This window comes from Haemaphysalis longicornis, unplaced genomic scaffold (assembly GCF_048455015.1).
Source record: "Haemaphysalis longicornis isolate Haplotype H1 unplaced genomic scaffold, Haemaphysalis longicornis Haplotype H1 scaffold_9, whole genome shotgun sequence".
NCBI lineage: Eukaryota > Metazoa > Arthropoda > Arachnida > Ixodida > Ixodidae > Haemaphysalis > Haemaphysalis longicornis.
The window spans coordinates 82,291,691-82,308,632 of record NW_027526460.1 but is presented as its reverse complement, the minus strand read 5'-3'; the positions used below and the strand labels follow the sequence as shown (position 1 = coordinate 82,308,632).

General features: G+C 46.1%; 2 protein-coding genes across 3 annotated transcripts in view; one reads left to right on the top strand and one right to left on the bottom strand.

Moving 5' to 3' along the window:
* Positions 1 to 900, top strand: part of LOC144152475 (uncharacterized) — a 68,230-nt gene extending 67,330 nt beyond the window's left edge. For both annotated transcript variants that reach the window (XM_077683748.1, XM_077683747.1), the window contains exon 6: positions 686 to 900. In XM_077683748.1, coding sequence (XP_077539874.1) covers positions 686 to 819 — 134 coding nt within the window. In that variant the 3' untranslated portion in view covers positions 820 to 900. The remainder of the gene's footprint in view (positions 1 to 685) is intronic.
* An 822-nt stretch (positions 901 to 1,722) lies between these two features.
* Positions 1,723 to 6,215, bottom strand: LOC144153288 (uncharacterized). The gene is made up of 2 exons (XM_077684937.1): positions 5,455 to 6,215; positions 1,723 to 1,954 (listed from the first exon to the last, which is right to left on the bottom strand). The coding sequence occupies exons 1-2, from the start codon at positions 6,213 to 6,215 to the stop codon at positions 1,723 to 1,725; spliced, it is 993 nt and encodes a 330-aa protein (XP_077541063.1).
* Positions 6,216 to 16,942: the final 10,727 nt, after the last annotated feature.

Sequence of the window (16,942 nt, the reverse complement as noted above, 5' to 3'; positions counted from 1 at the left end):
AAGCAAGTATATAATATTTGATAAAACTGGAGGACGACACAGCCCTATAACATCGGTTTGTAGTTCTCAAAAAGGACCCAATGATCTCACTGTGTATTTTCCAGGGAGCTAGAGGGAAAAGTAGATTTTGATATTTTCGCCCATGGGAAAAAAGTACGTAGGAAAGGTTGATGTGCGTACTGTTTTCCCAGAATAAATCTAGGCCTATATTTTATGAATTACTTTTACCATTTATTGTCAAAGAATTTCCTTCGGAATCAGACTAATACTGTGTGGTGTAATGGCCATTTAGAATTACAACACACGTTGTAATGTGCGTCACATGAAAACGCAGGACAGAGCAACAGCTCTTTTTTGTACTATCAAACATTCCCTGCGATAGTAATGTAAGCTTTAGCAGGGTATAATATTTCTGACAAACCAAACTTATTGTAAATCAAAAGTGATGTCGTGACGGCAATATAAATGTTATTGGAGCTCGTTTTTATTTAAGGTTTTACTGCATATCAAACAGCATACAATGTCGGCGGGGCTCATAGCCTCAACGGCTTGAGAGTCGTACAGTTGTAAGCTGAAACCAGAATTGTATACTTATAATTTGAGATTCAAGTCTATCAATAAAAACATTCGATATAGTTCTAGCCTGATATCCGATAGTAACCGTTATTTTTACTCCACTTTTCAGGGTACTGTGAACTGCATGTGTGGAATAGCACCATTAACAAAAACATCTCAAGTTGTGACAGAGAATACAACAGAACTTGTGGCGGCCTGCTTCACTCCGTTTATTCAGATAACTGCCAGCGTCTAACAGTTTAGGATGACAAAGCGTCGGCGGTGAATGTTCGTACCAGTGACGATTTTTAAAGTTGTTGTGGCTTCTGCTTGGGCAAAATAAAATGTGCATTGCTAAAATGCCCCTCTTGTCATGTTTTCGCTTCTTTGAAGGATGCGCCAAATGTGTGCTACACAAGAATCAGATTTGTTGTAGACAGTTTTAATGGTTATCACCTGATAGGGAAGTTATTGCTCGCCTTGGACCACCCCTTTGTTGTTGTAAACTTTACAGGTGCGGCCAATGGATCCGAAATACGCGCCGCCACTAATATACAGAGTGCTGCCCGTATTCCTTCTTCTATTTGGTCGGCTGTGCACCTTGGCGTCAGGAATACTGAGGCATGCGGATGTTTCACGTTAGGAACAAGCACATTACAAAGATTTCACGGCTGTGACCACCGGGGTTCGCACGAGCTGTAGGAACGCAAGTTGAAGATATCTGCAACCACACTGCGGAACCCAGGACGCTTCTTTGCCGCTGCCTTTTCGTCCATAGCGGCATGATCGGACCATCTGCACTTGGCAAAACATGATTTTCTCCGTCTTTGTGGTCAGCATTTGTGTTGCGTCAGCTACTTCCCTGGAATGTATTGTCACGTACAGAAAATGCGCGTTGGGGGTGTTGGTGAGCTTTACTAAAACGCAATAGAAGAAGCAGCGGAGGAGAACGGTCTTGACCGCGAAGCACTCCAGCTGCCAGAGCAGAACACTGATGATGATGGGTCCCGGGTAGCGCTCGTTCGTCGTCGTCGTCGCCTTGGCTGGGATGTCACAAATTAAATGTTCATTCAGATTCTTGGGGGTACGTGACAGTTTACCTCCCCTCCAAAGGAAGCATCGTCCCGATGCTAAGGCAGGAAGGAGCGGAACTTCATTTGCGACCCGTCACGTCCTGGCGAAGAATGGTTTCATGCGGACTATGTGGACGACCTCGGGCCGACAACGGCGACGCATTGTGGAAACGCTGTCCACCGGAGTAACTGCATACGTGACGTCGCTAAGTTGCTGTAGTACTCTGTAGGGCCCGAAGTAGCGCTTCATGAGCTTCTCGCATAGCCCTCTTCGTCTGATAGGGCTCCATACCCACACGTTGTCACCAGGCTGGAAAGCGGCGTGCCTGTGGCGAGAATTGTAAGTAGCAGCATCATGCAGCTGTTGTTGCCTGATTCGATGTCTTGCGAGCTGACGCGCCTCTTCCGCGCGCTGGGCGAACTCCTGCGCAGTCATGTCGTCAACCCCACCGTCGTGAGGGAGCATGGCATCTAACATTGTGGTTGCCTCCCGACCGTACACAAGAGCGAATGGCGTCATGCGCGTGGTTTCTTGCCTGGCGGTATTGTAGGCAAAAGTCACGTATGGTAGAACTTGGTCCCAACTCTTGTGTTGCTCGTCGACGTACATGCTCAGCATGTCTGCAAGTGTTTTGTTTAACCTTTCTGTCAGTCCGTTTGTCTGCGGATGGTAAGCTGTCGATTTTCGGTGGGAAGTACCTGTGAGGTTCATGACGGCGCGCACCAAATCTGCGTTGAATGCGGTACCCCTGTCTGTAATCACAATTGCCGGAGCTCCATGGCGCAAAACAATGTTTTCGATGAAAAAGTGGGCCACGTCGAGAGCTGTGCAACGCTGGAGGGCTTTCGTTTCGGCGTACCGTGTAAGATAGTCGGTGGCTACAAGTATCCACTTGTTGCCGGCATGAGACGTAGGAAAGGGCCCAAGAAGTCCATGCCGATTTGTTGAAATGGTGTTTCCGGTATTTGGACAGGTTGAAGGAAACCGGCTGGGCGTCCCGGTGGTGTTTTACGTCGCTGACAGTCGCGGCAGGTACGGATGTATTGCTTCACTGTCGAAGGAAGTTTGGGCCAGTAGTAGCTCTGTTTAATTCGGGACATCGTACGTGCATAACCTAAGTGACCAGCGGTTGGGTCGTCGTGGCAGGCCTGTAGTATTTCTTGTCTAAGGCTCTCGGGAATAACGAGGAGAAAGTCTCTTCCATTCGGGGTGAAGTTTCGCTTGTAGAGGATGTTGTTTCTCAAAGAAAAAGACTGGAGTCCACGTATGAACAGCCTTGGCTTGTGTGTAGTTCGTCCTTCCAGAAAATCGAAAAGTGGCTGCAACTCAACGTCATCCCTTTGCTGATCGGACAAAGTTGTGGCGTCGATGGCACCAAGAAACGCCGCGTCGTCATCATCTTCCGGTACAGGGCATTCGACTGGAGCTCGAGACAGGCAGTCGGCATCAGAATGTTGTTTCCCTGACTTAAAGACTACCGTCATATCAAATTCCTGAAGTCGAAGGCTCCAGCGGGCGAGGCGACCAGTAGGGTTTTTCAAACTGGCCAACCAACAAAGAGAGTGGTGGTCGCTAACAACTCGAAATGGGCGACCGTAGAGGTACGGCCGGAATTTCAAGACGGCCCACACAACAGCCAGGCATTCCTTCTCTGTAGCTGAATAGTTAGACTCCGCGCGGGACAGTGTTCGGCTTGCGTAAGCGACAACTCTCCCCGCGCCGTCTTGCCACTGAATCAGCACTGCCCCAAGGCCAACGTTGCTGGCGTCTGTATGGATTGTGGTGGCCGCATCTTCATCGAAATGGGCGAGCACAGGCGGCACTTGTAAGCGACGCCGCAGGTTCTCGAAAGCAGCCTGCTGCTCAGTGGTCCAAACGAAGGCGACGTCATTGCGGGTGAGGCTTGTTAGCGGAGTCGCGATGTGGGAAAAGTTTGGGATGAAGCGCCGGTAATAGGAGCATAGGCCTAAAAATCGCCGTACGGCCTTTTTGTCGGCAGGCGTCGGGAAGTTGGACACGGCGGATATTTTGTCAGGATCGGGCTTGATGCCGGCGTGGCTGACAACGTGGCCCAAGACGCGTAGTTCTTGGTACCCGAAATGACACTTTTCCGCTTTAAGTGTCAGACCAGCTGCTCTTACGGCGCCAAGCACAGAGGATAGTCTTTTCAAGTGTTCTGAAAAGGTTGACGAGAACACGATAACGTCGTCAAGGTATACTAGACACGTCTGCCACTTGAGACCGGAAAGAACAGTGTCCATCATTCGTTGGAATGTTGCCGGTGCCGAACACAAGCCGAAAGGGAGCACTTTAAATTCATAAAGTCCATCCGGCGTTATGAAGGCTGTCTTCTCGCGGTCGCGCTCGTCCACCTCGATCTGCCAGTACCCGCTCTTGAGATCCATCGATGAAAAGTAACGGGCATGACGAAGCCTGTCGAGGGAGTCATCGATCCGGGGCAACGGGTACACGTCCTTCTTTGTCACTTGATTGAGCTTTCTGTAATCAACGCAAAATCGCAACGTGCCGTCCTTCTTTTTGACCAGAACGACGGGTGATGCCCACGGGCTTCGAGAAGGCTGGATGACATCGTCGTGTAACATCTGCTCCACTTGGCTGCGAATTGCATCACGTTCCTTCGCAGAGACACGATAGGGGTTTTGGCGAAGTGGCCTAACATTATCATCAACAATGATGCGATGTTTTGTAAGCGGAGTTTGACGCACGCCAGATGTCGAAGAGAAACAGCCCTTGAAGGTCGTCAGCAGCGAGAGGAGTGCTTGTTGTTCACTTAGAGGCAAGCCGGAGTTGACATCGATGATCAAATCGGAGCTGGTTTCACCAGGTGCGGCGCCTTGTAACGCAAAGCAGTCTTCGCAAAGCAGTCAATAACCCGCAACGGCGCTCGGCATGCTGCGAGTTCTGGTAGGCGGTGGCTCGACGAGAATGTAATTAGGCGTTCACCAACGTCGATCACAGCGTTGTATTCCCTTAAAAAGTCCATCCCTAAAATAAGATCCTTGCAGCACTCCGCGAGGACCACGAAACTGCCGACAAAATCAGCGTCACCAATGGTAATTCGGGCGGTGCACTTCCCTACTGGAGTCATTAAATGGCCTCCAGCAGAACGAATCTGAAGTCCAGACCACGGCATCTTCACTTTTTTTAACCGATCGGCGAGGGTCTGACTAATTATAGAGTAGTCTGCACCAGTGTCAATAAGAGAAACCACTCATGTCCATCTATGCAAATTACGAGGTCGGCGTTTCCAGCTTCGGCGAAAGACATTCTTGCGGTATCCTTTTCCGTCGGAGACGTCGAGGGGTTTTGAAGGTCTTGCGTAGGTAGGCTACGAGCAACCCTGCCTCCAGAGGTTGCTGCTTTTGGTTTCCCCGCCTAGGGCTTGGGGATCTGCCTCGCAGTATCCCGCCGAAGTTCCGACGGTTAGGGGAGACGTTCGCTGGGGACGGTGAACGTGGTCGACGGTTCGGCGAAAGATCTCGTCTCGCAGCAAGGTATTCCTCGATAGCAGGGGGTCTTTGCCCAAAGAAAGGGCGTGGAGCCGTGGGAGCGAATCCAGAAAGCCCAATTTCGCGGTACGGACAGCGGCGGTAGATGTGGCCTGCTTCGCCACAGTGAAAACACAGCGGCCGGTTGTCATTTGTGCGCCAGACGTCGGACTTCCGTGCCTGTCGTCCAGCTGAAGACTCCATTCGAGGCCGAGGATGCGGGCTGGTGTGCACTCCCTCATGCCAGGAATCGGTCTGGGGCGCCCGTTGAGGCGCTGGAATAGTCGGTACAGGTGGGTGACGACGGACAACCGACAGATAGCTTGGTTGGAGCTGCTGCGGCTGGCGCTCCGGAATGGCCAAGGCTTGCCGGATCTCCTGACGCACGATGTCGGCGACAGAAGCATGCGAAGGCTGCGAAGAGCCTATCCCGTGTAGCTGTAGTTCCTCCCTAACTATCGATCGCACGAGCTCACGCAGTGACTTGTCCCTGGATGCAGTCGCTGCAGCAGTAGCGCTTGAAGAACCGCCGGTGACCCGGTCATACTGCCGGCATCTGTCCCGCAGGGCACGCTCGATGGCTGTGGCCTCCTTAATGAAATCCTTCACTGTGCGGGGTGGATTTCGTACCAGGCCAGCGAACAGTTGTTCCTTCACGCCATGCATTAGATGCCGTAGTTTCTTCGGCTCCGACATTTCAGGGTCGGCTCTACGGAAGAGGCGTGCCATGTCCTCTGCAAACATCGCCACCGTCTCGTTGGGTTTTTGGATGCGAGACTCCAAAAGGCGCTGAGCGTGGTCACGGCGGTCGGTGCTGGCGAATGACTCCAGCAGCTCCTGGCGAAATTCCTCCCAAGAAATTAACCTCACTTCGCGGTTCTCGAACCACGTCCTCGCACCATGTTCTAGCGAGTAATAGACCTCACGCAGCTTTTGACGATCGTCCCACTGGTTGAATGATGCTACCCGCTCAAACTGATCCAGCCAGTCCTCGACGTCCTCAAATACCTCACCGTGAAAAATGGCCGGCGTACGCGGCTGTTGGAGAGTTACCTGGGAGGTGAGTTGTTGCGCCATTACTTGGGGTGCCGGGGCTTGACGTCTACGTGCGGTGAAGTCAAGGTAACCGCACTCTGGAGACAGTCCGCGTTGACGACGACTAGCCCGGTGGACAGGTGTGTGGACAGGGCGAGGCCGTTCCGGGCTGGCCGAAGGGGTCCTTTGCATGGGGCTGTCGTACCCAGCACCTCCACCAGTGTCACGTACAGAAAATGCGCGTTGGGGGTGTTGGTGAGCTTTACTAAAACGCAATAGAAGAAGCAGCGGAGGAGAACGCTCTTGACCGCGAAGCACTCCAGCTGCCAGAGCAGAACACTGATGATGATGGGTCCCGGGTAGCGCTCGTTCGTCGTCGTCGTCGCCTTGGCTGGGATGTCACAAATTAAATGTTCATTCAGATTCTTGGGGGTACGTGACAGTATGTAGAATTTAAATCACGTATCCACAATAATCCCTAGTTTATTGTTATGTATTTACAAAATGGCAGGCGTTGCAGGTTGTTTGGGCTCGGTTAGCCTCTAAGTCGACGACGATTGTCCTAATTTTAGGACTTGTGCGCCGATCATCCTAGGGTGGTTTTTTGGAGTGCTTACACAATTAACTTTTTCACACCCCTATGGGCAAAAAAGGATATAAAAATCGTGTCCCGTGGCACACGCTTTTGAAGGGTGTTTTGAATAAAAAAGGGTGTATGGCTGAAAAACGCGTAGGATCGTGAACACGCTGAACTCAGGAAGGGGATGCTTAACAGCCTAATATGAAGTTGTGCGCAGCACCACTATGCTTTGCAATGAGAATCAACTGAGTCCACTGCACAACACACTAAAACATTCAACACGCGCTGTTATGCTTGCTTATTCTTACTAAGCATCATGCATAATTAAATGGGGCAGACTCCGCACACCAGCCATCACCATCGCCTTTATTTGACTTTAGTGTTGTTTGTCGGAATTACACGTTTTAATATCTACATTTTTGGGGCAATCACTGTTGTTTGGCGCTCTTTTTCCTAGCTGACCTTGCGCAATAAACATCCAACAATCATCATCATCATCCTTACTAAACTTACCAAACCAATACGGCTGCTCTTGTTGCTTATATCACCAGCAAATGAAAGCCAACATAGAGTTGATTGATGTTATTGATAGTGGAGTTTAACGTGCCGACGCTACACAGGCGATGAGGCATGGGAATAAGGGCTCAGGAATAATGAAGGGCTCAAGAATGAAGGGCTCAGGAATAATTTCGACCACTAGGGAATCTTTAACCTGCGCCGAAATCTCGAACACACTGGCGTTTTCGCCTTGTGTCTCCATCCAAAGAGCGGCCGTCGCGGCAGGGAATCGTACTCGTGTGCTTGCAAGAGAGAGTCGGTGGGGTTGTCAAACAAAATATTTTAGCGCTTTTTTCCAGTATTCATTTTATGTGAGCATATCAAGTCAGCGTGCGTATTTGCACAAACTGTTTAATCGTGATGTGCTGCAAAACGCCGCTGTAGTCATTATGCTGAATAAGTCAGAGAATTTTATTAAATATCAAACACTTTTATCACACCCTCTAAACATTTCATGGGAAGGGTACGTGTTTCTTATTTCAACACCCCTTTATATGGGAAAAACGGTGCTGGCACAAACAAACAAACAAAAAAAATTCCCCGCATTTCCCCGAGGGAAAGAATGTGATAGTGCGAATGCACGAGTTGAATTTGCGCGGTTCGGTAATGTTCGCGAAAGAGAGATCACACACACACACACAACTACAAAGAAAGAAAGATGCATTTATTCACAGACACCTATTTGTGTTGTCGTTGTACTTGATTGCTAGAGCGGATCTCAGCTTTAAAATTTTGTGTCAGTACTCCTTTAAGCGGGTGCATTAGCCCTTCTCACGCCCGATTCCTGGCCAATCCCCCACGTGGGTATGTGCCATGTCAGCGGCCAGGCAGCGCGCGCCCATCTCCCCCCGTTGCCAAGGAAGACGAGGAGCGCGCGCACCCGCAGCTGTTGCTATGCGGACGGCGGCGGACGCTTCAGGCTCGCTTAAGAAGTGCATTCGCACTTAAAAAACACGTGTGACCACCTCCCAGCGGTTTTCACAGCTTTTGGAGAGGACTAGATGAAAAAGGTTTAACGTTTGTATCTGCAGTATTCGTTTTTCAATACCTATGAAAAATTGTAGTGTATTGAAGCGAGTAAACTGTTAAAGTCTGTGATTCATCATAATTTATTGTATGACTATTTTTTGTCTAATCAGACCTAACGACAAAAGAATGTCCATTAGATTACCACATACACCTTTGTAAAGTTATCGCCAAAGAGTGTAAGAGCATAGCGATAATGTTATGTGGATATTTTGGAAGCAATACTGCTAAAATGGAGGGTTTCTGAAGGTGGATCTAGACATTTCCTAAGAGCGGAGAGATGCTTTTTTCTCACTGTGTTTGAAACGATATGATTAGGGATGATCTGATTAAACCAAGAAACCAATTTTACATCATTTCAACCAACAACGACAATCAAGGGTGTTCATGCGGACACTGCCCTTTCCGTTGCCCCGAATGGGTGTCATTAAAACCAAAATAAAATAGGGGGGTTGAAACGCAAAGCAAAGTGATGTAACCACTTCCCACTACCCTAACCGAAACTTTTTAAAGAATTAGAGTGTATCGAGAGAATGTGGGAAATCGTGGTGGGACGCAGACAACAAAAGCCCTAGGAGAGTTAAACGGCTTCTCTGTTCCTGCCGGTGTGAATTGATTCTGGCCGCAACCGTCGCGGGGTCAGATGCGCTGATCACTCTTCGAGGAAAGCAGAATAAAATGAGAATAAAATAATAATAATAATAATAATAATATAATAATAATATAATAATAATAATAATAATAATAATAATAATAATCAATCAATCAATCATGTGTATTTACGTGCCCAGGAACAGCCAAAGGTCTGAGTGCTGGCGCACGATAAGGTACATGAAAACAAAATACAAGAAACATATTGCAAGAAACAAACAAGCGACAAGACACACACAAATTGAAGTAGCGAAAATTACAGAAATAAAGCATAGGCGGAGCCTGGGTACAGGTAAAAAAGAAAAAAGAACATGCCTTTGGGGCTCAGCTTATTGTAAACACCACACAACAAGCAGAGAACAAAGTTTGACAGTAAAACGACAAAAACAATGACAAGAGTATACAGACAAATGATAAGACAAGCATGATAAGTAAACGGTTTCAAAAATAGGCAACTATCAATTCGTAAACAGAACCGCAGAAAAACCAAATTACAGATTTGAAAAACGAAGAAAAAAGAACGACAGACATATCATAGGTGTTTAACATACTGTATTCAACAGCGCTGTACGGTAAATTGCAAAGTTTTTCTGAAAGATGTCAAGGCGTTCAAAGATGTGGTTGTAACAATTCTGTATTCTGCGCACAGGAGAATGATTGGAGTTGCGCCCAGCGGTCAAGAACGGGCGATGCGACCTGGTGGGCCTTTGTGGTACACTAAACTCTAAACAGTCAAGCAGGTCGGCGCAAGAAAGGTCACCATGAACAATTTTGTGAAGAAATGTAAGGTCTGCACGCATACGTCTGCAGTTCAAGGAAGGGATGGAAGGGACTATGGGTAAGTCAGAATGAGGATGAAAACTGTGATTGTGATGACGGTGCTTAAATATGGATAAAAACTTCTGCTGCACACGTTCTATTAATTCACTACTAGATTTGGAAATGCCGTTCCAGGCAACAGAAGCATATTCTAACTGAGGGATACATATTGCTTTGTATAGCATTAGAAATGGATCTGGAGAAGAGAATTCCATCGTAATCCGACACACATTTCCAAGACTTCGGAGCGCTCGCCGGGTGATGAGCCTATAATGAGAAGAAAAAGAGAGGGTACTGTCGAAAAGAACCCCGAGGTCCCTAATCTCCTCAACCCTTTGCAAAGGAGCTCCCTCTATACTGTAGGAAAACAGTAGACGATGGGTTTTCCGACTGCACGTGACAACCTTTGTTTTAGCTGGGTTGAAAATTACGCAATTTTTTCTGCACCACACCGATAATTCCGACACATCGCTCTGCGAGGCGCAGCAGTCCTGAAAACCGCTAATGTGCCTAATAATATTAATCAATCAATCAATCAATCAATCAATCAATCAATCAATCAATCAATCAATCAATCAATCAATCATGTTTATTTACGTGCCCAGGAACAGCCAGAGGCCTGAGTGCTGGCGCACGGGTAGTTACATGAAAACAAAATACAAGAAACATATAGCAAGAAACAAACAAGCGACAAGACACAGACAAATTGAAGTAGTGAAAATGACAGAAATAAAACACCGGCGGAGCCTGGGTACAGGTAAAAAATAAAAAAAGAGGATTCCTATGTTGCTCTGCCTGTCGTAAAGGCCACACGACCGGCAGAGCAACAAAGTTTGACAGCAATACAACAAAAACAACGGCAAGAGTGTAGAGACAAATGATAAGACGAACAAATCACAGTAAACAGTATCAAAAATAGGCAACTATCAGTAGGATAGACACAACCGCAGAGAAACCAAATTCCAGAAAAAAAAAGAACGACAGACATATCATAGGTGTTTAACATACTGTATTCAACAGCGATGTACGGTAAATTGCAAAGAATTTCTGAAAGATGTCAAGGCGTTCAAAGAAGTGGTTGTAACAATTCTGTATTCTGCGCACAGGAGAATGATTGGAGTTGCGCCCAGCGGTCAAGAACGGGCGATGCGACCTGGTGGGCCTTTGTGGTACACTAAACTCTAAACAGTCAAGCAGGTCGGCGCAAGAAAGGTCACCATGAACAATTTTGTGAAGAAATGTAAGGTCTGCACGCATACGTCTGCAGTTCAAGGAAGGGATGGAAGGGAATATGGGTAAGTCAGAATGAGGAAGAAAACTGTGATTGTGATGACGGTGCTTAAATATGGATAAAAACTTCTGCTGCACACGTTCTGTTAATTCACTACTAGATTTGGAAATGCCGTTCCAGGCAACAGAAGCATATTCTAACTGAGGGATACATATTGCTTTGTATAGCATTAGAAATGGATCTGGAGAAGAGAATTCCATCGTAATCCGACACACATTTCCAAGACTTCGGAGCGCTCGCCGGGTGATGAGCCTAATATGAGAAGAAAAAGAGAGGGTACTGTCGAAAAGAACCCCGAGGTCCCTAATCTCCTCAACCCTTTGCAAAGGAGCTCCCTCTATACTGTAGGAAAACAGTAGACGATGGGTTTTCCGACTGCACGTGACAACCTTTGTTTTAGCTGGGTTTAAAATTACGCAATTTTTTCTGCACCACACCGATAATTCCGACACATCGCTCTGCGAGGCGCAGCAGTCCTGAAAACCGCTAATTTGCCTAATAATATTAATCAATCAATCAATCAATCTATCAATCATGTTTATTTACGTGCCCAGGAACAGCCAGAGGCCTGAGTGCTAGCGCACGGGTAGTTACATGAAAACAAAATACAAGAAACATATAGCAAGAAACAAACAAGCGACAAGACACAGACAAATTGAAGTAGTGAAAATGACAGAAATAAAGCACCGGCGGAGCCTGGGTACAGGTAAAAAATAAAAAAAGAAGATGCCTATGTGCTCTGCCTGTCGTAAAGGCCACACGACCGGCAGAGCAACAAAGTTTGACAGCAATACAACAAAAACAACGGCAAGAGTGTAGAGACAAATGATAAGACGAACAAATCACAGTAAACAGTATCAAAAATATGCAACTATCAGTCGGATAGACACAACCGCAGAGAAACCAAATTCCAGAAAAAAAAGAACGACAGACATATCATAGGTGTTTAACATACTGTATTCAACAGCGCTGTACGGTAAATTGCAAAGGATTTCTGAAAGATGTCAAGGCGTTCAAAGAAGTGGTTGTAACAATTCTGTATTCTGCGCACAGGAGAATGATTGGAGTTGCGCCCAGCGGTCAAGAACGGGCGATGCGACCTGGTGGGCCTTTGTGGTACACTAAACTCTAAACAGTCAAGCAGGTCGGCGCAAGAAAGGTCACCATGAACAATTTTGTGAAGAAATGGAAGGTCTGCACGCATACGTCTGCAGTTCAAGGAAGGGATGGAAGGCACTATGGGTAAGTCAGAATCAGGATAAAAACTGTGATTGTGATGACGGTGCTTAAATATGGATAAAAACGTCTTCTGCACACGTTCTATTATTTCACTACTAGATTTGGAGATGCCATTCCAGACAACTGTGGTATACACATAGCATTGTATAGCATTAGAAATGAATCTGGAGAAGAGAATTCCTTGGTAATCCGATACACATTTGCAAGGCTTCGGAGTGCTCGCCGGGTGATGAGCCTAATATGAGGAGAAAAAGAGAGGGTACTGTCGAAAAGCACCCTAGGTCCCTAATCTCCTCAACCCTTTGCAGAGGAGCTCCCTCAATAGTGTAGGAAAACAGCAGACGGTGGGTTTTCCGGCTGTAGGTGACAACCTTTGTTTCAGTGGGGTTTAAAATTAGGCAGTTTTTCCTGCACTAGACCGATAATTCCGACACATCCCTCTGCAAGGCACAGCAGTCCTGAACACCGCTAATGTGCTTAAATAGTTTGACATCATCAGCATAGAGAAGAAAAGACGAGTTTGTTAACACTGTTGACACATCATTGATAAAGACAGAAAACAATAATGGACCCAGCACGGAACCCTGGGGTACACCACTTGTTGCAGGGTAAACACTAGACTTTTTGTAGTTAACATCTACATAAAAGGACCTATCAAGGCGATTGTTGGACAACAAGGCCACAAGGCTTGCATGTACACTGGACTTAGCAAACTTGTTAATTAATAACTGATGGTAGACCACATCAAACGCCTTACTGAGGTCAAAATAAATAACGTCCAACTGGCCGTTTTCACAAACTGCAGCCGAAGCCTGTGTCATAAAGCTTGCAAGATTTGTGACCGTCGATCGACCCGAGAAAAACCGTGCTGATTTGGTATCACAACGTTCTTGACGCAGGCAGCAAGAACATTGTGCAGAGCTGACTCAAAGAGTTTTGAGGCGACACAAAGGAGTGAGATCGGGCGACAGTTAGAAACGGCTGACTTATCACCAGACAAATATTGGAAAAATTCGAGCGATCTTCCATGCACGAGGAAATTTACCTAAAAGTAAGCAGTTATTATAAATGGAAGTTAAGACAGGCACAAAAATGTTGCCGTAAGCCTTCATGAGGGCTGCTGGAATTCCATCGGCACCACAGGAAAATGATGGTTTCATCCGTTGAAGCCTATCATTGACAATTTTTTCATCGAGCATAAGTGTGTTAAAATTAGAGTTATTAAACGATAGGCGTTCGTCGTTGCCATGTGGCAGTTGAAAGACAGAATGAAAGTACTGAGCAAAACTGGTGGCAACATCCTCAACCTCTTCACCATCGGAATTAAGCAGGCTAACGTGTTCTTTAAACGCCTTAGAACGGCCGCGTACATACCTCCAGAATTCAGCCGCTTTCTGAGACGCAGCAGCCTCTAACGATTCTATATAGAACTGGTGGTCACGCCGGTAGAGGATTTTACAAAGTGAGCGATACCGTCTAAACTGCGCTTTCCACTTGTCAGGCCCAGAACGCTTGGCCTTTTGGTGGGCGCTGTCCTTAAGTTTAAGCGAACTTCGAAGTTCTTTAGAAAACCATTGGGGAAATTTGGAAGGAACATGGCTTATAGCAAGGGATATACTTTTCCATGCCACTTCTGACGATTTCGGTAAAACGTCGAACCTCTTCGTCAACATCATTGACATCCAAAACACTAGACCATTCAGCAGATGAATAAAAGTGATACAGCCCAGCATAATCTCCTCGCTTGAAAGCGTATCGCGGGACTGCACAGTTGTCAACACCGCCAGAGCGATGCTGGGTCGCGACCGAGATAGAGACAATAAGAGGGGGGTGAAACTTCTCGGGGTGCACAAGGGATATTTCGGAGGCACACACTTGTACGTTTTTTAAGTTTGAGAAGCACACATCTAGAACATTACCACAAGAGTTTTCTATGCGGCAAAACTGCTGCATGGAGGTGAACGATTGAAAATATAATACCATGCTGCATTTCTGCGCTTCATAATGGTTTTTGTGCTCAAAGGAAAGACTGTTCCTGCGAATACCTGGGGTGTTAAAGTCTCCAAGTATAATGAGCTTATGGGTGGAGTGTGCATTTGAGACATGTTCTATGGAAGTGAGTGTTCGATTAAATTCAGAAGGTAATACATCCGGGGATATATAGAATGCACCGATGAGTAGCTTCTCGCTCTTCGTGAGGCCTACCTCAAGCCAGACTGATTCGTCTAGGGTCTCGAGGTCAGCACGCCGCATGCACTGTACTGAATGATCAATGGCAACGAGAACCCCGCCACCTTTTTGTTTAGGTCCAGTTAATTTTCTGTCGCTTCTAAAGATTTGATAATTAGAAGGGAAATAGTCGGAAGACGAGATATCATCGGAAAGCCAGGTTTCAGTAATGACAACAGCAGAAAATTTAGAGCATACAATATTTCTAATAAATTCAGAGGACTTAGTTCATAGACCTCGAGTGTGTTGATAGAATATATCGAGACTCTCGTAATAATAATAATAATAATAATAATAATCAATCAATCAATCAATCAATCAATCAATCTCTTTATTATAGTGCCCAGGTACAGCCGTAGCCTTTGTGCTGGCGCACTTAAGAAAAAGACAGACGACGACACAAATACATCCACACGTGAGAAGAACAACAAAATACAAGCGAAGAAAAAAACTATAATGAAGAATGAAGGTCATTTAACAAAATCAATGATTTCGGCACACTAAAGTTTGAACAATCGCGAAACGATAAAACACAGTGTCATAAAAATTTGACAATAATAACGGGCAGATATATATATATTTATGAGTAGGAACAGTAACAAAGGCGAGCAACATAAACGAAAATAGGGCAATGAAAATAGAATTAAAACTGGTCGGAACCAAGTCGGGGAGAGAGAGAAGTCAGAAGGTCGCACATGTAAGACCGAAGGGGTGTATGAAACAGGTCAATATTATGGGAGTAGATATTGTCTGTTTCTTGAAGGCGGTACAATGTGCAGTGTCTATTGCATGTCTTACGGGTGCGAAGTATAGGAGACTTACGGGTAAGTTTCGACGGTACTCTAAGATTTACATTTGCAAGCAACTCCGAACAAGAAAGAATCCCGTGTACAAGTTTAAATAAAAAAATTAGGTCAGCATTGGTTCGTCTGGACTTCAAACTTTGGAGAGGATTAGAAGTAAAAAAGTCTGAACTATTGCCTCTGTGGCGGGAGAAACGATGTTTGTGGATAGATATGAACTTATTTTGCACTTTGTCAAGTATATTACTGTTCGACTGGCACGTGCCGTTCCAAACAACAGAGGCATATTCTAAAATAGGGCGGACAACAGACAAATAAAGCTTTAGTAGTGAGACAGGGTTGCTGAATTCTCTTGATATTCGACAGACAAAGCCCAAGCGGCGAAGGGCGCGCTTAGAAATAGAATCCACATGAGCAGAAAAGTTTAGTGCACTGTCAAATACCACTCCAAGGTCAGATATTTTACACACACGCGGTAGTGGCACACTTTTCACAACGTACGGATAAAGTATGGGGTTTGTTTTACGAGTGTAGGACATAACCTTCGTTTTAGTGCCACTAAGAACAAGTTTGTTCGCGGAGCACCAGTTGCTAAAAGCATCCACATCAGATTGAAGAGCTATGCAATCTTCAGCGCTAGTAAATTCTTTAAATATTTTGATGTCATCGGCATATAACAGAAAACAAGAGTGATTTATAGAGGCTGAGACGTCATTAACAAACAAAGAAAACAAAAGAGGCCCCAGAACAGATCCCTGAGGCACACCACTGGAAGCATAGTAGGCAGCAGATTCTTTGTCATTAACACAGACAAAGCATGACCTATTATTAAGATAGCTGCTGAGTAACTCCACGAAGCAAACGGGAATGTTATAAGTAGACATTTTATGCAGAAGCAAGGAATGGTCAACTACGTCAAACGCTTTGCTGAGGCCACAGTACACGGTATCGAGCTGACCCCGCCCATGCACAGCTTCCGAGGCAAAGGACATGAAAGACACAAGGTTTGTAGTAGTTGAACGGCCAGATAAAAAACCGTGTTGTTCTGGAAGAAGGATGTTTTTGACACTACTCGACGAAATTACGTGCAAAATTGATTCGAACAGTTTGCTTGCCGAGCAGAGGATAGAAATTGGCCTGTAGTTTTCTACCTTTGTTTTCACACCAGACTTAAACACAGGAACAATACGCGCGACTTTCCAAAGGCGCGAAAAGGTAGATGATTTTATACAGTTGTTAAATATAGAAGCGAGAACCGGAGCTAGTATGACCCCGTACGCTTTTAGTAGTGCGGAGGGAATTCCATCCAGACCAGAGGAAAGAGATGGCTTTAGCTGTTTGAGTGCCTTGAGAACGTCTTCTTCGGATATAAGGGTGATACAGAAATTCGAAGAAGACAGTTCGCGGGCGCGGGAGAGGGTATTGGGTCCAAATACTGAACTGAAGTGTTCAGCAAATGCATCGGCAACAGAATTGATATCATTTCCCTTTTCATCGAGATGGCTGATGTGTTCCCGGCTCTTCGTGCCGGAGCGAAAACGGACGTACTGCCAGAAGCATCTGGAACTCCGCG